Source organism: Chroicocephalus ridibundus, chromosome 1 (genome assembly GCF_963924245.1).
Source record: "Chroicocephalus ridibundus chromosome 1, bChrRid1.1, whole genome shotgun sequence".
In the NCBI taxonomy this organism is placed as follows: Eukaryota; Metazoa; Chordata; class Aves; order Charadriiformes; family Laridae; genus Chroicocephalus; species Chroicocephalus ridibundus.
Window position 1 is genome coordinate 118,915,299 of NC_086284.1, and position 26,918 is coordinate 118,942,216.

Here is a 26,918-nt window from a genome sequence, read left to right on the forward strand (position 1 = left end):
AAAAGAAATGTACCAATATCCAGCAAAATACGCTTTACAATATGTCTAATAACTTGAAATTTCCCAATGACATTTAGAGTTACTAAATGTATTTAGAAGGTCACAGGTGTTCACTGTTAACATTTCGGCACTGAAAGCCTGTGGGTAGGGCTCCGGAGAAAAGGAATCCTTTGTGCTGTGCGTTGCTGAACTGCAGGAAAAGCCCTCAGGAGTCAGCATCATTAGCACAAGCTGCATCCATAGGGCCCACATCATTATTCTGTATTAAGAGTTACTTCTATTTTGGATGTAGGAGTAATTAAATGTTGCTATCTTCATGCTGTAGCAGAATATTTAATATACTCTAGATAGAAGGGTTGCTTTATGAATTCTCACTGCTGGCATGGTCTTGAACAGATACATTGCAGGGTCTGATAGAAGGGAAGAGGACAGACTGAAGCCAGACTCAAAGAAAGGGAAAGGCAGCTGGAGTGAAGGTCTGTGTTGTGCACTGCTCTCACCTGGCGACTTGGACTCTATGTGAGGGTCCTACCAGTCATTCAAACCCTCTTCCCATGAGGTGAATAGTGGGGCTGAATGGACTTGATAGAAAGTCTCTCCCTCCTCCCCCATTCCCAGTTAGCAGTAACAGCAGTGGGAGGGTCAAAGGATGGGCTCGTAACAGAGCCAGTGTGAGGAGAAGGATTATGATTATAGGAGAAGTAAAAGAGATGGTAACAGTTGGGTTCTTCATAGAGAGCTGACCCAACAGCAGATGAAATCACTCACAACTAGAATACAGATTGAAATTCCCCATGTTGTAGCACAAGATTGCATGACAGTGGGACACGATGAGACAGCCAAAAACGATCTTATTACCGCACACCTCATCCAGCTGCAGTCACTACCAGCTGCCCATCACTTAGATGAACAGCCTGGCAAGATGAGGGGCAGAGGCAGAGTTACGGAGAGGTGACACTGCGGTTGGAAGCACTGGCACTGCACAGAAGCCAGGCACCATGGTAGGGCCGACTTTGTTCAGGAATATCTCTGGCTTCATGGGCTTCTTTAATCTCTAAAAAACGGAGTGCTGCAGAGGGAAGGGAGAAATGAAATACCAATTACATGATGAGAAAAGCCAGGCAAAAGACTATCGCCCATGGTATGCTCCTGGGATGTACCAGTTGCAACTGACAGGGGCACCAGCAGAAAGGACAGTGAGACATCCCTGCATTTATAATTAGTGCAGGCCCTCAACCAGGTAATCCTAATGGGGATGGAAGGGAAAAAGTAACTGCTCAGTGAGCCTCGCTTGTAAAGGCACATGTGGACATTGTACTTATTACTCAGAGAGAGTTGAGTGGCCAAGAGATAATGGGCACAAATGAAACTCAATCAAAACGTAAGAAAACACTTTTCTATTGTGCAGGTGACTGGCACAGGTTGCCCAGAGAGGTTGTAGAGTCTCCATCCTCAGAGATATTCAAAACCGGACTAGAGACAGCCCTGAGCAAACTGCTTTAGCTGACCCTGCTTGAGCTGGTGGGGGCTGGGAGTAGACAATCTTGAAAGGTCCCTCAACGTCAGCTGTTGTGTGATTCTGTGATGTGCTAGTACCTTTTTCCCAGTTTCTTGTTCTGTTCAATCTCCCCTTGAAAGAAGGCTCACTGTGAAACTAACCATTGCATCTATTAGTTTGGGAAGGCAGAGAACTTGAGGCTATATGTGCATTTTGATAGAAAGTGCATTCCATGCAAGGCAGAGTACACAGGTTTTGCAAGAGCATACTAATTATGAACAGGCTGATGCCGTGGCCGTATTCGGCTTTGCTTCTGAGAGTAGCTCAAGAATAGCACCCTCTGCTATTGCAAGGCTGAAGTGATGTCCCAGCGCCTTAGCAGTTAGCTCCTAAACCACCACGTCTTTACAATGGGGCTTTTTAAGGTAAACGATGGCAGTTTGCCTTAAAGTGGTGTTTGCTATTATGGTAGTTCAGGAGCTGATAAGTGCCGCTCAGTTCAGGCAAGGGATTAGCTGGGGTACTCATACTGTTAGTTGGATCTGCCTGTTCATCCTCTCTTACAAACTTTGAACCCACTGGCCCACTTGAATCAAATAAAATAAATTTTGTAAGGATCAGCAGCTGGCAGAGGTATAAAGTTGGTTGTAGGACCGAAAGACTTAAATATTTGAGAAATCTGTATACAGATGATTTCACACTGTGCCCCAGGGAAAAAGTAGCTTTACTTCAGTTGTCTAAACATAGGTTTCTAATTTTAGACTCCCTAAGGTATCCTGCTTGACCTTCAGTTGTTGCTCCAGAAAAACTCAGGTCTCCTGCACATCCTGCGTCAGCCACATGTGGAGATCTGAGTTACTCTAGAGAGCATCTCAAATGCCAACAGATTACTAGCTGTGGGAAACCAGAATTGAGCCTACTGGGCTTATCTGCTTATTTCACAGTAGATCCATGGTGTGTTTACAGTTCAGATAGTACCAAAGCAATGTCTCCACTGAAGAAAAAGGTCTACCTCAGCTCAGTGGTTGCTTGTTCTCTTTGAGAGGGCAACAAGCCACCACTGCCTGGTCAATCAGCAGAAGTGTAGCTCGAAACTAGGCACAGCATGTATTGTCCCATACCTGGTGTTAATTAAGGAGCACAGCAGTGAGCTGGGCTGCTGGCAAGCAGATGAGTGGAGAGAGGATGGAGGCTGTAGGCATTGTTAGGGGAGAATGATGTGCAGGAGAGGTGGTCTAATTCCAAAGGCTAAACTCACAAGAGAAATGCTGAAAAGAAGTAGGATTATAGTACTGGTGAGGCTGTAGAGTACCAATCTAAAGGAAATAAGGCTTTATTAATTCTGCTAGTCTTTTTTGTTTGGGGTGGTTTTGGTTGCGGTTTGTTGTTTTTTTTTTTTTCTTTTCTTCCTGAAACACTCTGAAATGATGTTTCTTTAATGAAAATCTCTCTCAGATCCTTATCCCCAAATGACTGATCAGCCTTAACAAGCAACCAGACTTGAACAGCTGAATAACTTAGCAACAATATAAAACCAGCCATCTGGGAAAAGTCTTGTCAACTCTTCAGAACCAATGCAGAGGTATTCTAGGCACATATATGAGAGAGGTTAAGATATTCTGCATTTTGACATAGAGATTGATGGCTGGTGTTAAGATTGAGTATACTAGTTTGAGCTGTCATGGGGATCCATCAAACAAGAGAATTAGTGAAAATTTAAATTATGGTGGAGAAAATAGCATTCCCCCTTTCCCATACTTCATTTTCTACGACAAGCCTTCAATTTTACTGGAAGCAAACGTGTTTTCCTAATTGGGAAGGCTTTGCCCACAACTTTTGCAAAAAAAGTCAGAGGAAAACATAGCTTTGTTATGAGGGAGGACTGTTGTCCTACACTGTGGTTAAGCCTATAGTATGTAGTTTTTAAGGAAAACAATGCATTTATTCCTTAGAAAGGAGAATTGGCAAATACATTTCTCATGGCAGCTTAACTCTTTTAGAATTTAACCATGTATGCCTGTTGAAAGGTACTGTCAGACTGTACTGGAGATAATCGGCCAACTTTATCATCAGAATAGTTCCAGTATTCCCTCAAGTTTTGATTTATACCTTGACTGAGAATTGCATCAACTTGCATATCTGATGCAGATTCCCAGGGAGCTGCGTGAAAGCCACATATAGTCAGCATCATCACCTGGTGAGCTGGCTATGACTCTCTGTGATATGTCTTTAATCCATAGGAAGAAGCTAGTCAACGTTTTAGTTATAGAGGGACAGGTCTTCATGTTTCATAAATTAACTATCTTATTGAAGTTGATAGAGTTATGCTGATTTAAGTAAGTTGAGGTTCCAGCCTAGAAAGTGAATGAGAAAGCAAAGCAGGGCAGGGAGTGACAATCATTTTCAAGGAACATTTCTACAACTCGCAGATTAGTCCTTACTAGTAGTCCTTACTAGATTAGTACTTACATCCTGGTTGGACATCTCCCAGTATGGTCTCTCACCATAGGACATCACCTCCCACATTACAATTCCATAGCTCCACGCGTCGCTTGCCGAAGAGAACTTCCGGTAAGCTATAGCTTCAGGAGCTGTCCACCTTATGGGTATTTTTCCACCCTGGAAAATAAGTTGACAACTTATCAATATGACCAGAATACACAACAGCAAACGTAAGAAAAGAAAAGAAAAAAAGAAAAGAAAAGAAAAGAAAAGAAAAGAAAAGAAAAGAAAAGAAAAGAAAAGAAAAGAAAAGAAAAGAAAAGAAAAGAAAAGAAAAGAAAAGAAAAGAAAAGAAAAGAAAAGAAAAGAAAAGAAAAGAAGAGAAAAGAAGAGAAAAGAAGAGAAAAGAAGAGAAAAGAAGAGAAAAGAAAAGAAAAGAAAAGAAAAGAAAAGAAAAGAAAAGAAAAGAAAAGAAAAGAAAAGAAAAGAAAAGATAAGATAAGATATCCTGGATGCTGAGATTCTACATTCTGCCTTCTGTCAATTTGCCTTGTCAATTTGCTGCAAGTGGAAAGGAAGAAATATACCCTTTTCAGAATTCGATAAATATTTGGTTTCTTTTGTAGTCTAATTCACCAAAACCAGCACTTTGGGAAAAAAAAAACCACACATCAATTCAAAGAACAGAAAGCATTTTAGATGATTCATGTTTGTTCAGAGTCATATAATTAGGCAGAACATGGTTTTTGATTGAAAACATCCCAAGGCTGAAATTCCTAGTACATTGACATTTATTCTCTTTTTCCTTAAATGAAATAGAAACATCTATTGCAAAACAGAGTACTGAAAGCACTTAATAAAATTATGTAAGCGGAAAGGAAACAACAGCCTTTCTATTATTCTTTACTCTTGATAATATCTTTAAATTTTTGTTGCGCCCTTTAAACATCCAGGTAAATAGCAAACCAAGTGTGTTTCTAATAGGTGTTTCCTTAGAATATCGAATAGTTTTGTTCTGCAGCTTTCAACTTAAAATCCAAGTGCTACCACAAAAAAAAAATATCTGTAAGAATTCAATCAACAGACCTGACTTTTTGCAAGACCACAGTACACAGAATTTTTCTCTGACATTAGCAATTTATACCATTGAAGCTGGCCTCTTCTCCCATAAATAGTTTATGTGTGAAAACTATTTTCCCTTTTCACAACAAAGTATTTCTTCTGCAGATACAATTCTCTTTTCATTATCATTCTCCATATAACTCTCTAAGTAAGCTGAGATAGAGAGCAGTATGTTTAAGGTGCCGCTAGATGGTAGGAGGAGGCAGTCAGTAGAGCTGAGCTCACTTAGCATTAGTTGCTTTCAACAACAGTAATAGATTCTGCTTGGTGTTATAATTATATTTCTGACAGAAACAAAAGAAGAAATGAACTAGAACATCCGTTTGACAATTGAAGAGAAGCCACAGTTAAAAACAAGTATGTAAATATATGTTAATTTGCTTTGAATCTACTAAAAAATTGTCTGTGAGTTGTTGAGGCCTGACTTCAACTGAGAAGATGCTTGTTCTACTAAAAAGTATTCAAAAGCAAAGCTTTGTATCTGTGGTGATGTGCCAGTAAGCTAACTTCTCATCACTGTCTCACCTGCTGATGAAAAATTTACAGTTAACATTTACATTGTACGATAGTTATGATAGTAGCCAAGATGCCCTTTGTACGTTGCAGTTTTTGCAGCTGCTTTTTTAAAGCCTTTGCTTGCTCAGTTGTGGTTGAAGTCAGTGGCAAACCACCTACTGATTTTAGCAGTTGTAAGGTAAAGGTAATACTTTATTTTGTATTTTTGCCCAAGGACCTCCCCTACCCTCTTTTCATAATCCAATAACCTGGTGGTCAGATCACTCCTCTGGCACGTCAGTGATGCAGAAAACTTTATGCCCCACCTGCTGCCATCTCTGAGCCCTGCCCTAGCCGGCACTGCAGGGTGTGATGCTCTTGGTCCCTTCCCGGTACAGCTCTTCCACTTGGGAAGCAATTACAAAGTGCTTTTGGGTATAAGAATGAGGAAATAGGGTGACAAAGAGGATTTGTGACAGGGCATTCTCCAAGAGAAGATCAGCCTAATTTCTTGTCTCTTCCCCAGGGAATTGTTAAACCTTCTAAACAAATTGGATAAGAGCACTTGGCGTTTGAGCTCACAGTCTGGTTGCAGTGATGTTCTGGTGCAATGTGAGTCCAACCTTGCTGAGGCAGCGGAAGATTTAGATATTCAGTGCCCCAAATATATACTATACACTGGGTGGTCAGACAAAAAGGATGTGACCTCTGAAAAACAGACAGTTTTAGAATCTAACTGCAGGGTATAGTTCAAAATATCTCCTCACACCACAGAGTTATAGGCCTTATCCTTTTTACTGGATCAAGTTTAGTCCTTCATTTTTAAACATTTTATTGCCAAACTCACGTAATTCCATCCTTAGATCCCTGGCTTCTGCAGATTTTTGGGGACAATCAATATTTTCTTGGCCTAAGGCACAGGGTCATGGTAGGCATTTAACCCCTTTGGACCTGGACACATGCACTTTTCAAAAGGTAAAGAGCATTCCCCTTCATCCGTATCACAAAAGACACTGCCCTGACAACCCTAAAAGCCCTTCCTCATCAGCAGCGTATCAGTCCTGGCTGACAAACGATGTAGAAGGTGAGACGCTTGTTCCAACACAAGAGTTCACTGTCTGAACCTCACCTTACCAAGCAATCCCCCCTGATGCCTTTTGCTTTATGTCCACTCAGGATGGTTTCTGGAGTGCCACGCCAGCATTCGAGGGAGGACGCAAAAGAAAAATTCCATATTTTCTTTCCTTATTGCAGATCTCGGGAGATGACAGGAAAAAAAAAGTCTACAGGTTTAGATGGTTGTGTTACTGTAAGACTTTGTTTATCAAGACAAACTGATGAATCAACAAGTTTAATATGAGAATGCATTTCTAATTTGGAGTCTTTTCTTAATAGTTTATTATTTTTTAATTTTAATGAAAAGTATTATTTTAGTTATTAAAGATCTACTTTTAGGGAAAACCCAAATTATACATGCAAATAAAAGGCAATTCGATATTTATAAATTTTACTTTTAATGTCTATAACACAATATGGATAATGTAGTAGGAAAATAATTTTTTAAAGTGTATTCTTTTTCTAAGTCTGATTATGTATTCCCAAACTATACTCAAAAAAGAGGTCACATCTCGAGCAGCATTTGCAGCTAGATTTGTGACTATTGGTTAAATATAAATGGGTTTTAAAGAATCTGATTAGACTCTACAACTAGTTTCATGATACAGCTTTACTGACTGATACCTTTTGTACTGAAACAGTAGTGGCTCATTGAGTGTGAAAATGAGAATGGAGAACAGTCTTAACAAAATTCAAGGCAGTTCATGTTCAAGGGCATAAGATGTGTTCAGTGTTGTAATGTAAAATAAAATCCTTTTCTGCTAGCTCTAATGACAAACCGAAGCAAAACCTCTAAAATTTTTACAATGGATTCATCTTATGTATGAAGATGTTATATTCATAAAAATGTAAATTTCAATACTTAATTATGTTTGCAGAATATCTTTTTATGCAAAAAAGTTGTTTTATTTATTTGAAAGCCATTCTAAAGGCAGGGACTGCAATATGACTACCGTAAGAGACGTATATGACTGAACAGTAGTAATAGCTGCTCATGCATAATAAAAGAACACGTAAGGTTTAGAGTAGCTGAAAATATATTTCCTGTTTCTGATTAGAGTAATAAATGGTGTTTCTGATATTAGACATGCCTTTTTACATTTTGGTCTAACTGGGAAAATAATAAATGCTTACTGTTTACAAAATGCCCCACCTTCAAATTAAGATAATTTACAAATCATCTACATTTTACTACTGTAGCAGTGAAATCTGTCATAGCTCCCTGCATCAGAAAGCCCTTATGCAAGCCTATTTTACTTTTAGGTTATTCTCTCTCTTTTGCGGGGCGGGGGGAAGGGGCAGAAGGCGTGTTAGGAACCCAACTGTATTTCTGCCTCATCTCATACATTAATAATGATAGCAGTGACAAGCTAATTTTATTTTCACATAGTAAAAGAATACTAACACCGCTATTCAAATAATTAGGATTCAGCCTTTTTTTCTGTGTGCTGCCAGCTGAATGGCGTCTATCTCCCAATTTTTTTTTTCTTGATTGTAATTTAATAAGCAATTTTACTATGTAGTGTCAAGAGTCCCCTTGGAATTAGAATATTAGGCTCACATTGCTTAGCTTGTAGAACTGTTTAGAGATCAGCCCTTGAAATGAAATTTACCCCCTCTCCCACCCGCACCCACACCCACGCTCGCTTTCCCTACAGCGTTGGCAACAGCACAGTTCGCTACACATCTAAAGACAGAATTGGAACTACATGTTGCAGAACGCCTCATTCCTTACCTCAAGCTATGCATGAGAGAGACAGTCTTCCCAAAATGCCGTCTCTTCTTTGAGCTTACAAGAAAAAAAAGTGCTTTCATGATCCATGATGTGAAAAGAGCCCGGCGAGGCAACGGATGCCGACATTATATATAGTCCAACAGGCCACAACCGCGTTTGTAGCATCTCTCATTTGATTTTTTAATTTATTTTATGTTAGACATCTCTTTTAAAAACAGAAGTCATTAACAGTTTCTTTAATTAAATATTTAAACATAATTTAAAACTCCAGCAGAACAATGTAACTGGCAGCTATGGTCCATGCTCATGCCAAGATGAAGGTCAGGATGTATCAGCAAGCTCAAAATGCTTGATGTGAAGAATGACAGAGAGGGCAGAGAGGCAAAGAAGGAAACCTGTTAGATGCCCAGAATTTTTGGCATGGCCTGCTATCTAATTAAAGCTTGGAGTGATACCACTGAGAGCCTCATATATAAAATTTAAGGTAAGATGTATGACCTCCCACTGGATGTGCAAAGACAGCGATACACATAAGCAGCCCGAAGCAAACACGGTGCAGCAGACTTACACAGAACTAGCAGTGACGTGAAACAACGCCTGTTCCTGTTGAAAAGCCTGTTCTGTATTTTCCTTGAATGACAGGCACTGCAGAGAGACTGTCACAGAGCTGGCTGCAGTTATACTAAATGCTGAGGTGCAAACCCATCAGTTCCAGATGCACAGACATCTAGAACTGCCTATTTCTGGGACAAAGGGTACTGAACTATGTGCACCATTAGTCTAATCTGGCACAGTAATTCCTATGCATCTGTCAGTTACTATTCCGTTATGTACGATGTTACTGAATCGTGCAATAATTTTCCATGACACAAGTGTAGTATCTGTCTTTTTCTCCACCCCAAATGACAGAAATAGGCAAAAAAAAAAAAAGAACTGTAGAGTGAAGAGAGACAAAAGTAACGAGAGACATTAGTTTTAAATGTTGGACGTAATTCATCATTCTGTACAAAAGCCGTATGCCACTTTACTGGAGCGATGCTTTTATTTGAGCACATGAATCAAATTTTTCATGTGCAAAGTTACAAATAGTCAGAATTTAGCATACTCAAATCATAATTTAGAACTATTCAGTATTATCAACAGTCTTCTCTAGTGTCTATTGGAATATCAGAGAAACTACATGGCAAGATAACAAAACTGCTCTGAAAAGCCATTTCAGAATTCACCCTCATTATGCCCAATTCTAGTCAGTTCTACCACTCTTTCGTTTCCCTCAGAACCGAAATGAACAAAACACCCTGATTTTCAAAAAGACTGGATTTTCTTTTAATCTCTGGGAAAATATTCATTTTCTTTCAAATATCCTGATTAACAATGCTAAAGTTAGCATTCCAATTTTGCAGAACAAGTTATTTATGATTTTGACAATATATCATTTTAGTGAATTTTAACCCCTACAGTACACATGTATTTGTGTCTTCAAAAAAGGGGGAAAGCTGTTGATGGATGGAAAGAATCAGCGCTTAAGATACTGGCAGAACTAAAAGAGCCAAGATGAAACATTTGGCCACAGATCATCAGAAACACTTCACGTTAACTGGCATTAACATTAGTGGGATGCTTCTCCAAATTACTCCACCCAACCTGTTGTTTTGTCTTCCTAAAGGTCATCAGTAAGATGAACTGATTAGCAGCACACATTAACACAAAATCTCCAGAAAAACAGATATATCCTACCCTATCGTTTTTTAGTTCAAAAATTAAAGAATTAAAATATCACTGTGCTAAAAATTGAAGAATTATGAAATCAGGAACACTCTCTAAAACAGCTGGGATTCTCAGTAGTAGTAGTAGCAGCATTTCCTTTGAAACAAAACACTTCAACATGCAGTCCCTTGCCTGTTCTGAGGCATTGATCTTCACTTGGGTTGAAAGATAATAGAAAGTCTGATAAAAATGCATAGCTTTGACCCTCAAAATCCGTGTAAGTGAAACGGTAGTGAATATTTCTGACCACTTACATCTGTCCTGCATTCATGTTTTCTTGACAGTGCAATTTAAAGAACTTTATACAATTACAAAGATTCAGCAAACTACCAAATACCAGTGGTTGATACCTTGTCTCCTGTTTGTGTACCTAAGCGGACTACAGACCTCTTCTCTCGTTAGCCATGATGCCTTCATCTACAAGGTGCTCACTGAAAGACCCAAGGCTTTTACACATTTATTTTAAAAACATGTATTTGTTTAGTTTTGGAATGAAATAAGTAGTTTATTCCAGAGATCGAGCAAAATGGTTCCGTGCTTGAAAACAGGCAGAGGCCCCACTCTTCCAGAGCTGAAAGCTCAGTGCACTTTTTTCTTGGAATAGGAAGGGGAGAGAAAGCGAAGAGGAAGAAGGGAAAGACCGAAAACAGAAAAAAGAGATTCAACTTTCAGAAGTTAACTGCTTTACACATCACCTCTGACAGCTAGGGCTGCCAGAGAGCAGCAAGAACAGGGCTGCTCCCTAAGGCTGGGTGATGCCCTTGTGGACAGGGTTTGCCCCGCAGTGCCTGGGAGGATGAGCAGGGCAGGGTGGTGATGGCAGCGGGCGCTATCGACATCCTGTGAGCATCAGGCGAAGGCAAGGTAGCAAGCCAGGGCCAAGGTGAACCCAGTGAACCCAAACAACTCCAGTCCAACAGGGCTGTGGCTGGCCAGCTGCAGTGTCACTGGAGCAGGGACTGATGGCCCCAAGCTGAGCTGAATTGGAGCCCTGGGCCTGGGGGCAGGGGTAGGGAGAAGCCCCCAGGTGAGGCCACGCAGGCCAGTAAGGAGTGGTGACGTCCTTAGAGCCCTGGTAAGAACTAGGCAATTGTACAAAGACAGATAAATACAAGTATTTTGCAAAACCTCTTTGTGACTGGTCTTTCAAAAGGCAATGGGGAGACTGGTGGGGCCAAGGAATCTCATAACATTTTAGAGAGTGAGACTTTGCATTTCCCTAGGGTTAAGAAGGCATCAGTGAGTTTTACAGTATTGGGTGCTTGGCCCTCAATAACAAAGAAATCCTTTCCTTTTCTGAAATTAAATATCAGAACCAAATCTAGTTTAGAAACTATAGGACTACTTGACGGTAATGATAGGAAAAAATGTCATTTCTCTTGATACTAATATTTCTGGCAAAGATCTATCTCTTTTCAAGAGCATCAATTTCAAGCTATCTGCCAGCTGCGTCAGCACAGCTCACATTACAGCCGTAACCAATTTCTTGAAAGTTACTCCTACAGAGTCCTTCAATCTGCACGTCCAGAGCCTATCCACTTTGCTTACACAAGTAGTCCTACTGAAGTCAATGGAAAAGGTGAAGGGGATTTGCTCTGAGACGCTTATTTGAAGGATGCCTTACGTTGCACAACTCTGTAACAAAGAAATTGTCTACAAGGTCCATTCTTACAGCAGAACTGAGTTACTGAATACAAATCTTTCTCTAAAAACAAGTCATTTAAATTGAAAGAAAAGATATTACTAGGCACTATGCTTTCTCAAAAGCACCAACAAAGACTGGTCTCTGAAATGATGCCCTTGACTTGCCCAGGGCTTCATGAAGTGCTTATTATTGGATCAAAAGGAAACTGTTACCATGCACTGCTTGAACACTTCACGTCATTAACTGTCATTAACGATTTCGCAGCTAGTGATTTCCACATACATATCTAGTTGACGTGCACAATAAAGAGTTCCCATGTTTCAGTAATCCAGTGGTCTCTCTCTGTGCTTCCACAGTGCCCAGATCATTCATACTTTACTGCCTTGTCCCTGAATCCCTGCCATAATTCCTCCCACACCACACGATGAGAAGTGGTCAATAAAAACTCAGAAGCATATGGAAACTCGAAAATTGATGACAAAGTGAAATGGATTTAAACACAAAATTAACACCATATAGGCTATAGTACTGTCTCCACAATACCTTTTCATATTCCATTCTCTGGGACGCTGTACTAGAGAATGTAGGAACCTAGATACTGCATTCATATACAGCTTGCTCTGGGGTACAGCAGATTTTATTTATCTAAGGCTTCTTCAACACTTTATTCTAGAAACGAGTCGGAAACATCACAAAAATTAGGATTTTCTTTTGAGAGTTACAGGGCCACACACAGATACACAGATGATGATGATCAGAATTATTATGAGGCTGAGCTACTCTGCAAGTATCATTGCTTTAGTTTTCATCCCAGGAAGTGCAGAGGAGAATTAATATCTTAGTAACTGATGAATTAAATGTTCTGCTCACATTTTTGTGAGCTCACTTCTCATTTTCTCCTGACAAGAGTTTACTGGTTCTTTGAGTTTCAGTCAATTCATGGATAAGTAGCTGGTCAAACGATAGGAAACAAACAGTCAGAAAGAAAAGGTCAATTTTTAGAGTGGCATCCCCCAGAGACCAATTCTTCTGTTCTGTTGGCAGCGTATGTAGAAAGAATGTACAATACAGGCTGGACAGCAAACAGGTAAAATTGTGGTAACAAGACAAAGGTATTCATGGTAGTAAAGATAGTAACTGACCACAAAAATTTGCCAAAGAATATTATGATACTGACTTGCCAAGTGATAAAAATGGCACAAAATCAGTGTCATAAAGTGTTGCACACAGAATAAAATTCTCCTAACTTTACATAAAAAAATAACATGACTGTACTAAGCTATTGCTGTTCAAGGCTGAGATTGTACAATCATAGAACCACAAAATGGTTTGGGTTAGAAGGGACCTTTAAAGATCATACAGTCCACCCCTCCTTGCCATAGGCAGGGACATCTTCCACTAGAACAGGTTGCTCAAAGCCCCAGCCAACCTGACCTTGAACACTTCCAATGATGAGGCATCCACAACTTCTCTGGGCAGCCTGTTCCAGTGCCTCACCATACTCATCATAAAAAATGTCTTTGTGTCCAGTCTACCCTGCCCTCTTTCAGTTTAAAACTGTCGCCCTTTGTCCTGTCAACACAGGCCTTGGTAAAAAGTGTCTCTTCATCTTTCTTATAAGCCCCCTCTAGTATTGAAAGGGTGCAATATGGTCTCCCTGGAGCCTTCTCTTCTCCAGGCTGAACAACCCCAACTCTCTCAGCCTGTCCTCATGGGAGAGATGCTCCATCCCTCTGATCGTTTTTGTGGCCCTCCTCTGGATCCACTCCAACAGGTCCTTATCTCTCTTGTACTGAGGACTCCAGAGCTGGACACGATACTCCAGGTGGGGTCTCACCAGAGCAGAGTAGAGGGGAATCTTAGCAACAGAAAAAGGACCAATTCCTAAGGAGATAAACTGTCAGACTGCTATCTGTAAAAGCACTGACCCGGCTATTGGGTGGGTGCACAGAGGACTTATGTTTGCTCCATGGAGGGATGACACTATCTTATACAGATTTCAGTCTTATATCTTTCATCAGCAATAAATAATTTCAGTTACTAATAAAAAAAGGGAATAAAAGTATTCCCAGACTGTTGGGAAGCATGCAAGTTTCATGTCTTTAAGTGAGCCCGCATAGTGTGTTAAAACATTATGTATTGCAGGGGAGATGGGAGAACAGATGCTGATGAAGGCGAAGCAACTGAGTCCAGGGCCAGGCGTCAAGAAGCACGACAGTGGCCAGGGACCTGTTAAGTACTGGGCACCATCTCCTGCCTTCCCATCCAGCGACAGGGAGGGACAAAGGTGAGGAATAGCTTGCCAAGGTGGGCAGCGAGGGACAGCAGAGGACAGAAACAGCCGTTTCTCTTGTGCTAGACCAAAATGCTCCCAGTGCCGCCCTGCTGGTTGTCCAAAGAAATAAAGTGTATGAGCTGCAACTGCACTGTCTGTCAGCCATCCCCTGGCTAGGAGCTTTGAACTGCTGGCAATTTCAAGAAGCATGGATGACAGAAAGGTGGAGTCAGGAAAGCCATCAAAGGCTACATATCAAATCACCTAAACACGGTGTCTACTGTCCCTTTAGGCACTGTCACTTGCTCACGAGCTGTCATTTAGGAAATCACAGGTCTCCCCGCTGTCTCATGTCTGCCAGCCCCATGCAGAGATCTCTGGTTCCCCATGATATCTCAGAGGCAGCTGATCCCTCCCTGATTTCACACAGAATCATAGAATGGTTTGGGTCGGAAGGGACCTTAAAGATCATCTAGTTCCAACCCCCCTGCCATGGCCAGGGACACCTCGCACGAGACCAGGTTGCTCAAAGCCCCATCCAGCCTGGCCTTGAACACTTCCAGGAAAGGGGCATCCACAGCTTCTCTGGGCAACCTGTTCCATTGTCTCACCACCTTCAGAGTAAAGAATTTCTTCCTGATATCTAATCTAAACCTACCCTCTTTCAGTTTGAGGCCGTTACCTCATGTCCTATCATTACTCTCCCTGATAAAGAGTCCCTCCCCATCCTTCCTCTATGCCCCCTTGAGGTACTGGAAGGCTGCTATAAGGTCTCCCCAGAGTCTTCTCTTCTCCAGGCTGAACCACCCCAACTCTCTCAGCCTGTCCTCATAGGAGAGGTGCTCCAGCTCTCGGATCATCTTTGTGGCCCTCTGCTGGACCCGTTCCAATTTCCAACATATTTAATGAAAAACAGTATCTAAGCAAAGGAGGGAGATCACAATATTTCTCCTGACAGAAAGGTAAGATTGCTCAGTACGCTGCCGTTCTTCTAGATCAGCCAGCAGCTTGAAGGCAGTGGCTCTGTGGCCAATCAGACAGCAAAACGTTGGGCATAACATGCAGCCACTTTACCCAGCTGGCAAACTAGGCAAACATTGGGGCTACTGGGGAGACAGGTATAGGGATGTGGCAGGGGCTTTTGAGTAATTTGATATTGTATGAGGCCACAGGGACACAGGAGGGATCTAAGCTTTACCAGGGAAGTGAAACTGGTGGAGCACAGCAAGAAGGTGCCATGGGGAGACTCTGAGAAGATCAGAAGTTACGGTATCGAGGCTGCAGAAGATAGCCTGAGAACTAGGATAATGGTAGCGTGAAAATGCAGTTGATGTACGTAATGGAGCCCTAGGGCACAGGGCTTCATAAATTTGCTCCTTGTAAAATAAATTATTCTCTATCCTCAGACAAAGGAATGTATCCTGTTACAGCAGAAGTTACAACACAGTGTTTTCATACCCTAACTGCACAAACATGGGTGAAGCATATTACAAAGAAACAAACAGAAGAGAGTAGTTTTCAGTCTAAGTTAGGGGCTGCTTCACAACAAAGCTTCTCTGATATTTCTATTTGGTTTAGTGACATACTGGTACCATCCATAGATCACTGCGGCGTGGCAGCATGCAAATTGTTGAATAATAGGGTAACCATCTGTTTGATGATGAATAGTTTGGCACAGAAATGTGGTTGGCCCTTCCTGCGGATAGCCACGTTCAACTAAATCTCTGTCAACTGCCTGAATAAAGGGCACTGAGCGTCAAGTTACTTTCTATTTCACTATCACCAGTTTCCCAGGGCAAAGCACTGACTAATGCTTATGGTTGTAGCTCCAGTCATACTAATGGCAATGCCAATTTAACATATAGTGTTTATACTAGTGTAATGTTGGTTTACAGACACTGAGAATCTGCTTCTGACCTTCAGTGCCTGAGGACTGGAGGAAGGCCAATATCACTCCAGTCTTCAAAAAGGGCAAGAAGGAGGACCCAGGGAACTACAGACCGGTTAGTCTCACCTCCGTCCCTGGGAAGGTAACAGAGTGACTCGTTCTGGATGTCATATCCAAGCACGTTCAGGAGCAGGAAGTTATTGGAAGTGGTCAACATGGATTTCCCAAGGGTAAATCATGCTTGACCAATCTCATAGCCTTCTAGGATGTTATAACCGGTTAGCTGGATGAGGGCAGAGCAGCAGATATCATCTACCTTGACTTCAGCAAGGCTTTTGACACTGTCTCCCATAACATCCTCCTTAGGAAACTGAGGAAGTGTGGACTAGACGAGGGAACAGTGAGGTGGATTGAGAGCTGGCTGTGTGACAGGACTCAGATGGTTGTGATTAATGGAGCAGAGTCGAGTTGGAGGCCTGAAACCAGTGGTGTCCCCCAGGGGTCAATACTCGGACCAGTATTGTTTAACATATTCATCATCAACAACGTTGACGAGGGGGCAGAGTGTATTCTCAGCAAGTTCGCTGATGATACCAAACTGGGTGGGGTGGCTGACACCCCAGAGGGCTGTGCTTCCATCCAGCATGACCTGGACAGGCTGGAGAGCTGGGCAGAGAAGAACCTAATGAGGTTCAACAAAAGCAAGTGTAGGGTCCTGCACCTGGGGAGGAAGAATGTCAGGCATCAATATAGGTTAGGGGTGGACCTGCTGGGAAGTAGTTCTGAGGAGAAGGACCTGGGGGTCCTGGTAGACAGTAAATTATCCATGAGCCAACAATGTGCCCTTGTTGCCAAAAAGGCCAATGGCGTCCTGGGCTGCATAGGGAAGAGTGTGGCCAGCAGGTCAAGGGAGGTCATTCTCCCCCTCTACTCTGCACTGGTGAGGCCACAACTGGAATACTGCGTCCAGTTCTGGGCTCCCCAGTTCAAGAGGGACAGGGAACTGCTGGAGAGAGTCCAGCGTAGGGCAACAGAGATGACTGAGGGACTGAAGCATCTCCCTTATGAGGAAAGGCTGAGAGAGCTGGGATTCTTTAGCCTGGGGAAAAGAAGGCTGAGGGGAGACCTTATTATGGCATACAAGTATCTAAAGGGTGGGTTTAAGGAGGATGGTGCCAGACTCTTTTCATTGGTTCCCAGTGACAGGACAAGGGGCAATGGGCACAAGTTGGAACATAGGAAGTTCCGATCAAATATGAGAAAAAAAACTTCTTTATGATGAGGGTGACAGAGCACTGGAACAGGCTGCCCAGGGAGGTTGTGGAGTCCCCTTCTCTGGAGACTTTCAAGACTCGCCTGGATGCAGTCCTGAGTGATGTGCTCTAGGCAATCCTGCTTTAGCAGGGGAGTTGGACTAGATGATCTCTAGAGGTCGCTTCCAACTCTGAAATTCCATGATTCCATTTACAACAGCACCATTTCTTAATACTGCACTTTCTAGACTTCCGTACTTCTTTTCTATATCTCGATATATTTTAATTTAGGCTGTTCATAAATTGTGGCACTGGGATACCTTTTGTCCTATATATCAGTTGAATTTACTCCTTGTATTCCCCAGATGGCATAAAGTTTTGAGTAATAAAATATCAGATTATCTTTTTCTGATTATGCATCATACTAAATCATCATCTGACTGATGATAATATAATGGGAATAACATATTAACATAATTTATCATTCCTGTACCTTACTCGGGGGATATTTTACTTTATCATATAATATATTAGTTGTCACTTCCATGATATATTACAGTAAGACATCATCAGAAAGAAATGTTTTGATGAAGTAGTACTTAACAGTAGAGACTATTATCTAGGGATAAACAGCCCTCAGGGGTACTTTGTTTAACAGAGTGGTGTAATACAAAGGTAAGAAGATACATGGCATAATGAGAGATGGGATTATTCTCTGACTGATATCAGACTTGCCACTGGTGCTAGACCAGCTGTGGTTTATCTTGGAATAGTAATTTATATAAATTGCTATACATCCTCTAAGCAGTGGTGACTTCTGCATTACCTTCATGAATTCAGCAAAATGCTTTATCAAAGTAGTTGAAACTTGTTTTGACCTTTCAGAGTGTCTCTACAGATAAAAATAGCCAGTGTATTTATTGCCCTAAAAAAACTACCTAGTTCAAAATAATGAAAAATGAGGAACTTTTGATGTGGGTTTTGTTGTTTGTTTGGGGGCTTTGTTTTTTTTTTAATTTAGAAATGTAAATTTAGCAGAGGTAGATTGTCAAATCTTTTTTTTGAAACCACAAATTCATTGAGAGACAGCCATTTAAATAATTTTTAGCATTCAGGCTTCATGCAAACTAAGCATATGCGTCTTGCTAAGTTACATCAAATCTGGCTAAACTCCTGCCTTAAGGCACAGATGCGCAACAGTCATGTGTTTACATGGCCAGCTTGCATAATATACGGGTAGAACTTCTGCAGGAAGTCCCTTTTTGTGCTATAAAAGAAGCATATGCAGTGACTTTTTCTTTTCCTCCCCCCCCCAATCATCTCAGTTATATTTATGTACTGAAAAATGAATATATGCATATATTCGTATATACAGGAAATGGATTTCCAAAGCTCTTCTGGTGGACAGCGAAGCAATATGCATTCCAACATCAGCACAGCTGTGCCTGCATCATCTGAAGATAAACCCTCAGATAATAGCATCGGGGAAGAGAGAGTAAATCAAATGCATTCAGCAGAACTTAATGACATTTTAAGAAAAAAGCGAGTTTCTCCTTTGTCTATAGATAGCTGACAATTTACTCTTTGTTTTACACATTTGCTTCCCTTGATTTCTGGATTATAACCTTGTATACTTTGGGAAATTAAGGCCAACTAGTCTTGATATCAGTGAAGTATGAAGTTATGGAATACTAATGCAAGGTTTTGATTCCTTACTTTTAAGATCTTCTGTGTAAAGTGCTAAAGTTCAAGCCTATCTTCAGAAACAGAAAGCCATATCATTTCAAGAGCCAGAATCTAAACAAAACACCACCTATTTTCACACTCACAATGAAGTGGGGTGTATTTTATAGCACTTGCATCCCTCCATTGCTTGTTTCAGTGTAGACTGGAGAATTTCTGGGGCGGACTGGTGATCATTCTCAGTAATTCCCAACAACCCACAGGACCCCTTTAGCTCCAATGAAAGAACTGAAGAAAGAACTGGAATCTTGCAAAGGATGGGTATCATATGTAACCTGGTAAAAACAGTGGTATCAAGATGAAAAATTTGTCAGGTAAACTCAGCGTCCAGTGATTTAACACCACCAAACGCAACACTGAAAAGAAGCCATCATCCCTTATCAGCAATTTCCAGAACACTACTTGATTTATTCCAGGTACTAGAGAGCTCACTAATTACAACCTCAAGAATGTGCTCTGGGAAATTGATCTAGATGAGCCATCTATCCTCCTTAACAAATTTCCACACCTTCTGGCATACTCTCTGAAACTTTTCCCGTGGCTAGGACATCAATATCTCCACAGCAGGTATTCTTATGATTAATGAAAGGTAGATTAGGCTGCGCTTTTGGCATAACTTGGCTTAACCTGAAAAAAAAACCACCAATGCAACACCCCTCATTCCCAATCACACAATCACTGATAACAAAAAACAATTAAAAGGAAAAATCACACATAAAAATGCACTGTTTTCTTCCTAGGATAAGATGTAGCATTCAGAAAGGAAGCCCTTCATTGCTCTTTCAGTTCTGCAGCCCACAGGACACGCACAGGATACGCACCCACCAATGTGGTCATTTTCTTGGCCATCACTTATGTCAACAGTGTGTACTTGAGTTGTTCACTGGGCCCTCATATTTCAGTGCCTTGATTAAATATTCTTCTCTTCACAATTATTCCTCTGTTTTTCTATGATGCGCTACAAGTGATCTTCAATTAGGGAACTTTTGCTGTTTCTAAAATACAAGTGGGCGCTAGAGATCTTTGGCTTTTAAATGTATCTACTACTGCTTCTGCTGACTTATCTTGGATGAAAAAAGTCTGGGTTCTTAAGATTCAATCCAACATCTTTATCTCTTGTTCCATGGTTTTAGGCATTATTCTTAGCGGCAGTATCTCTCTCACTCCTTTTCTTTTCACTTTCTCTCTTTACAGAGGAGATGCAATTGCAGCTAGCTTTCTAGCCGTCCACACGTGAATAGATGTTCCCTCACTTACCCTCAAACTCTCTTTTCTGAAGCTCATGTTTTCCACATGTGATCATGATCTCATTTGTCTAAATGGAGTTGTTGATGGCACGCTCTTGGTCTTTCTAGCCCTCCCTCCCCATTTCATCCACAGTTTGGAACTCAGATAAACAGAAAAACAAGAATAGGGAAACGAGTCTTCAACTTCTCACAGCTATATAGAGTTAATGGCGGCAAGGGATTGATCATATTTTTCATGGGTATTACTTTTTGCAATATACGCAAACGATGTGTCCACAGACTAAAGCCATGATATTTTATTGTACATTTGGTCTTTTAAAGTGCTTCAAATATCTATTGATTGTTTAAGATTTTCAGCAATGGAATACGGGTAATTGCTGCTGCATCAAAAATGTCTACCGAAAATAAGCATAAGGATAGTTAAATTATTGTTTATTTTGGCATTTGAGGGTTAAAAAGCTCAGAGTTGAAGCTGCCTTCTTTAGATTCATGGTAATCACAGCAGTGTACCATACAAAAATCTTCAGTCAGAAAAACAAGCTTGGTTTTGTATTGTTCCCCAATTGTCTTCACAGTTACATAAAAGCCTATAAAGCGTTTGTTTGAGGTACACTGACCAGTAACGATTTTTCCAAGCGCTGGAACCAAATTAGGAAAAGTTGTTTTTCACACTTCATATTTTGTAAGTATTTCCAAAAACAAGAGGTAATTTTGCTGAAATTCGATAAACATTAAAATGGTGCAATAACACTGCTTAGCCATTTTGCTCTTCAGAGTGCTTTACAGCTCATAACTAATTACTTTCGTGGCAACCCTCTGAAGAAGCTACTGTCTCCATTTAACAGTATGAAAAACAGAGACAGAGGTTGAGGACTGTCAAATATGCTGAATACCTGCAACTCCCACTGGCAATAACTGGATTTCTAGATGCTCGCTGTTACAGAGAGCAGGCTGTAAATGATTTATGACGGGTAAAACTGCAAGGTAAAAGAGCAAGAACCTCTGAGATGAAGTTCCAGTTTATGCAGTTGTCGGTTTCTTGGGCTGTGCCTTCATCAACCAGTGGAGAGAGCTTTCTGATGGATTTTGTACTTATAAAAATACAAAAACAAATTAATGCTCACCTGCTATGAATGTTTATATGGACACCTTTCTCCTTTGCAGTCTGTCCACTCAAGTAAAAAAAAAATAAAAAAATCAACACACAGATTTTAAAGAATGAAATAATTATAGACAAAGCAGAACCCGTTCTATTTTGGTACAGAAAAATCAAAATTATTCTCACAGTATGTACCTCACCAGGAAAGGATGAAATATGCAATGCAAAGAAAGGTATTATCTTTAACAATTCCACCTTGGAGCAATCTTTATAATACTTACGAATCCCAGCATTACATTCCACATACAATTGAGAAACGTTGCTGAAGTTATTAAGCAACAGTAACATATACAAATCTCTAGACTGGTAAAAAATTTATCATATTCACTACAATAAATCAAACCTTTTCCTCAGTGCAACACTGTGGTGTATCCCCTAAAGTATAATAGTGATGATCTCCTATCTCTGATCTTTGTAAACACTACAAAACCAGCAGAAAGCTATTTAACCTCTAAGAACACACAATCTGTTCCATTTTCTTTTTTCAGTTTAGCTCAAAAGATCAGAAAGCAAGCTAATAACAACTTCTCTCTTTTGTTATTCAACCTGCACGCTAACTTTCATAATGAAAATTCAGTTTCATATTTTAGGCTTGCATTTGTGGTTTTTTTTTTTATTAAATTTAGTTCCTCTTATTGTTAATTTGATTAAACACACATCACCACTACTAAGCTGCAGGAACAAAATGTTGGCTTTAATGTGTTGCTCTGGGACTTGTCATTAAGCCAAATTCACAGATGTTCCAATGAACACGCGGCATTTGGGCCATTTCTAGGATAAACATCATGGTTTATTTTATCTACAGGATCTACGATCCTGCATAAGTAAGCAGTAAGATCAGTTAAGTCCCCTCACCTACTCTATTTATAGCTTTATACTTTTGATAAGCAAAAGTGAAAACGGCAAAATTCAGGAAAGGGGAAAAATCCTTGTGGTCTTCGTGCCTCATCATGAAAAGATTTTTGTGTTTGAGGATTCCTTTGTAGTTTTGCCTATTGTGACAAGATGTACATTTTCTCAAACAATGAGGTAGGTAGAAGTTTTTATACTTAGAAGCAGGAAAAACTGTGAAATTATATTTAGTAGCTGGGTGAAAATGAAATGATCGTGATGGCTCATAAGTATGTGAATAACCCTCCCAGAATCCTCATGAGGTCTGATCAACTTCTGTTATGTTACTGAAAGACATTGGCCTATAAAAACTTAATAAGACAGAAAATTGGTATTTTGAAGTGCTCTGACATAAAGAAAAGAACACATCTGCATACATGAAGAAATTGTTCATGAGCAACAAACAGCTAACTCCACGGACACATTAGAAACACAGCAGCTGCAAATTAAGATGTGCTATGCTTATGAAACCTACAGGAACACTTAACACTGTTCACATGGACTACAAAGCTGGTGTTGCACAGCTACCAGGAAGAGTTGGGTGCATATTAACTATGAAAAACAGCCTTTTCCCACAGAAATATCTACCAAAGTACACATCGCTCTAATAACAGAATAAGATCTTGGGTGGAGAGAGGTAGGTTCCTCATAAATGCTTGTCCCAGCCTTGTCCTCCATGAAAGAATTCTGACTCAAATTGCAAAAGTTCACTATTTTTTTTTCAACAAATACTTTTTGGGGGATGCCGGATCTTTTAAGGGACAAGTTTTTAAATTCTTCTTACTGTTACAAGAGCTAGGGGAAAAAAAAGCACATCAGTATTTCAGTCCCATGATTATTCCAAGAGTTGATTCTTCCCAATGAAAGATAACTCAGAGTAAAATCACACATGCTGACAAGTGAGATGCTAGCAGTTTGCGGAGCCCAGCCTGTGCATCTGCTATAATTAAATTTGTACACACAAATTGGAGAATGCAGTGTTGCTACTCCTCTTAACGGGATAGACCTTCTGAGCAGAACTTTTAAAGCCTGAGTTAAAGTCTTATTTTAATGAGTCTTCAGTATGTCACATCAATTTTCACTTGTGTGTGGTTTTTTTTTTTTATTGCATAGATTATGAAAGAACATCAATTGATGTATAGGCGGCTAATAGAAATACCTTTTACTATTGGTTATAAACAAGTCTGTGTAAAAAGACCAGGACAATGCAGTACACCACAGGCAGAAACCTAAAAGTAAAAACTCAAGACAATCTCATAAACCCCCAGTATTATGTTGCATTTGCGGTATACAGGATGGTGTTATGTTGCCCCTGTAACAATTTCAAACTTTAGTTTCAAAGCCTTATGTTTCCACGTTTAAAACTTGAAAGCACTACAGTATTATTCATGCAGAAGTCAAGTGAAAAGAGGCTTTTTCTTGCTTTTATCTATACACCTCATAACGCACAAGAATTTCAACTCCAGTGTGGTATACGCAGGACTAGAAACAGGTACCTCAGCACGGGGAAGATACAGCTTGTTGCATTGCAGTCCACAACTCTGAGGAGACCGTGGGAATCAGTCATAAAATAGCTGGATTTCATAACACCTAGTCAAAAGGCAAGTGACTGTCGCGTGGACTTTAAAAAAAATAAGCAGCAAACATAGTACTTGGCCAACTGGTTTGCAGTGGAGAGAGGCTTCCAGAGGAGCCAGTTAAAGGAACCTTGTTTAAATATGCTGTCAAGAAGCATGTTGAGCTTGCTACCTTCGCCATGGGGTACCACACTGGTAAGGTTACCAAATAAAAAGGAAAATTCACATGCAAAAGGACCAAAACTATCCCAAGCAACAGTCCCTGCCCTCTTATAATTGGGAAACCAGCAGAAATTAAGGACTTTCCTTGGGTCATAACACACATTTGGAAAGAAGCTGTCCATGCGTCAAATATTCTCATTTGTGTACCTTACCTGTGAGGGAAAGTACATTTCATCTAAACATAACATCTGCAGCAGTGAAACAGGATTTCTGATGTGACTGGATATGTAGGACATGGAAAAAAATATAGGTCAGTTAATGGCAGATGGACGGAGTATCAGACTCTAAAAATATATGACACCAGAGAGTCAAACAGGCTTCTGCTGCCTTCTCTGAGACTTCCACTGTGACAAACCTTCCCACACAGAAAAGATCTCGTCAAGGAATCCAGTAAGCACTTTCTTATATAATTTTGCTATCTCATATATAATAAAAGGTGTACTAAAATGAGTAGGTTCCGATAACTGAACCTATAATATACTTTTAATAAGGACTTGGCTCTGCCTTCAGCTATAACTGGAGAAAAAGCATGTTTGAAGAAAGATATAGTGCTTTACTGTTGTGCTCTCCAAGCATTTTCCGTAGTCATTCAGTCAGGAAGAGTAATAATAGGTTTTTTTAGAACACAATACAGGAAAAAGGCAGCAAACCCATATGACATTTTTTGTTTTTTCCTTTTTTCTGTTTACAGTTTTTTCTTGTCTCAAAGTGAGGTGAAAGGCCCAGGAGAGGGGGCATGTTGCCTACAGTTTTACTTCTAATGGAGGCCCCTTTGCTTGGGGTGCTACTGACTCTTCTCAGGGAAAGACGTATTGGGAGACGTTAGGATGTGGCAGGCAAGAGAGAGCCTCAGGAAGTTCACGCTGAGCTGGGAAGACGTGTATCGAGGAGCAGGCAGCCAAACCTCAGAAAGGAAAGGAAGAACTTCCTAGAGATGTGAAGGGGTTGGTACGATTCACAGGGTCATTGACTAAGCCTAACCTGCAAGCGAGTTCTATGTGTTTGCCTGAAGTTCTGGCTGACTCAGGGTCCTGTCACAAACATTTTCTCCCTGATTCCTGATAGGGATTTAAAGATAAAGCCCTAAGAGAGGGGAAATCCAAAAGAACTCCTGCTGATGTTAAGATACTTAACCACAGAAACACGGTATCCTCTGCATGTTGAATTACACCGTAGATGATTGTCACCGACACATAGCAATGTGATATTACTATTCTGTGGAGGACAGTTAATGTCAAAAATATGTACAAACCCTTCCTCATTATCCTTTCCTAATTACGAAGCAGATGTTACTTATAGTTTTATTTCTGATGGAGGCCAAATGTTCTATATACAATCGGAAAGAAGCAAACAGATATTAAAACCTCAAAAAATTACTAAAGCTATGGATCCCACTATGTTTCTTTCCAGAAGAGTGTAGCAGATCTGGCAAATAATTTATGAGCATGACAGTTTCATGAACCTTTGGCGGCTCCTATTTAGAAAAGGCTTTGAAAAGAAAGCCTGCAAACACAGTGTGCATTAATTTCATTGAATAATTTACAGTGTATTGTGGTGTGGGTTCCCCCCCCGCCTTTATTCTATGAACTGAGCAAGTTTCAGAAGTAATACTATGCAATGAAATATATTCCTTTTGTTAGTCACAGCTGTTAGGTGCATCTTTCTATTTGCTGTCTTTTTCCTATACCTTCTCTTATTGCAACTTTGCTGTACCATAAACAAAGGCAATTTGATCAAGAGACTAAAGGGATTCCAGAAAGTTTTTCAATCTTTCTGATAAAAAACCTAGTGCAGAAAATTTATTGCTTAGAACAAATAATCCATTTAGATGATATAAAGTGTACCCAGCATCAGCATGTCTACAACACAAAGCAACACGGTGCAGAGATGAGCTCTTGAGAAGCGGGTAGGCTAGCCCATGTGGCATGCCTCACCGATGGGACAGTACTACCAAAAACATAAGCAGAAATGCTGCCGACTTACTCTAGTGCAAGCTGCAAGAGAGAGCCAAGAGCTCTTCAGATCAGCGCATGGAATAAGGTCCCAGTTTAAGAAGGCAATACAGCACCTATCTATCTGGTCCTAAAGCCAAGGGAAGCTGCGCTGCTCCCGCTTCCATTCTTAGCTAGAATAGCTTGCTAAAGGAATATTTTTCTTACATTACATAATAAACTGAAAATTCTGTAAAGCCAAATTTTAAGACTACACAGTCAAGCCTTCAAAAATTAATAAAAGATAGAATTAAATAGGTAGTTACACAATGCTAATACGAAATGCTGTAATAGGCTTCCTTGACATGCCTAGATTCTTTGAAGGATGGCCTGCTGACTTCCTCCCCATTTTACAACTGCAAACATTTAGAAATAACTAATTAACTTAGTAAAATGTAGACCAGTATACGATATATTCTTTTCATTTAGAATAATAAGGGTGAAGCAGTTGTTAGTCAAGACAGATACACACAGGCTTTCTCAACTTCTGGGAATATGTTTCCATTCATAATCGGCATCTGCACATTTGAAAAAGTAAGTATCCTGAGTAAACCATAGCCCCAGCATAGGAGCTGTTTACTTTTAAAACACATTTGAATTAGTTCAGTTCCTGTAATGAACTACTAAACTTGTAAGGAAAAGATTAGTCAGAGAGCTATGCCTGAGAAAATTATAACAAAAATTGGACCAGGGGAACAAAGACCAAATTAAACTTCACATTGTGCACATTTTACTTAAAGCTGTACTTGAATATATTATTTGGCAACTTGAATTAATTATTCTACTTTGTTAGAGAAAAGGCTGAAGAGAATCTCTTCAGGTTCGATACTTTTATGAAGCTAATGATGGCAT

The 26,918-nt window shown here is 40.3% G+C and overlaps 1 protein-coding gene across 4 annotated transcripts in view; it reads right to left on the reverse strand.

The window, feature by feature from the left end:
• The window catches only part of EPHA6 (EPH receptor A6), a 527,645-nt gene that overhangs the window by 19,357 nt on the left and 481,370 nt on the right, over window positions 1-26,918 (reverse strand). For all 4 annotated transcript variants that reach the window (XM_063348777.1, XM_063348795.1, XM_063348787.1 and 1 more), the window contains one exon: window positions 3,968-4,117. In XM_063348777.1, coding sequence (XP_063204847.1) covers window positions 3,968-4,117 — 150 coding nt within the window. The remainder of the gene's footprint in view (window positions 1-3,967; window positions 4,118-26,918) is intronic.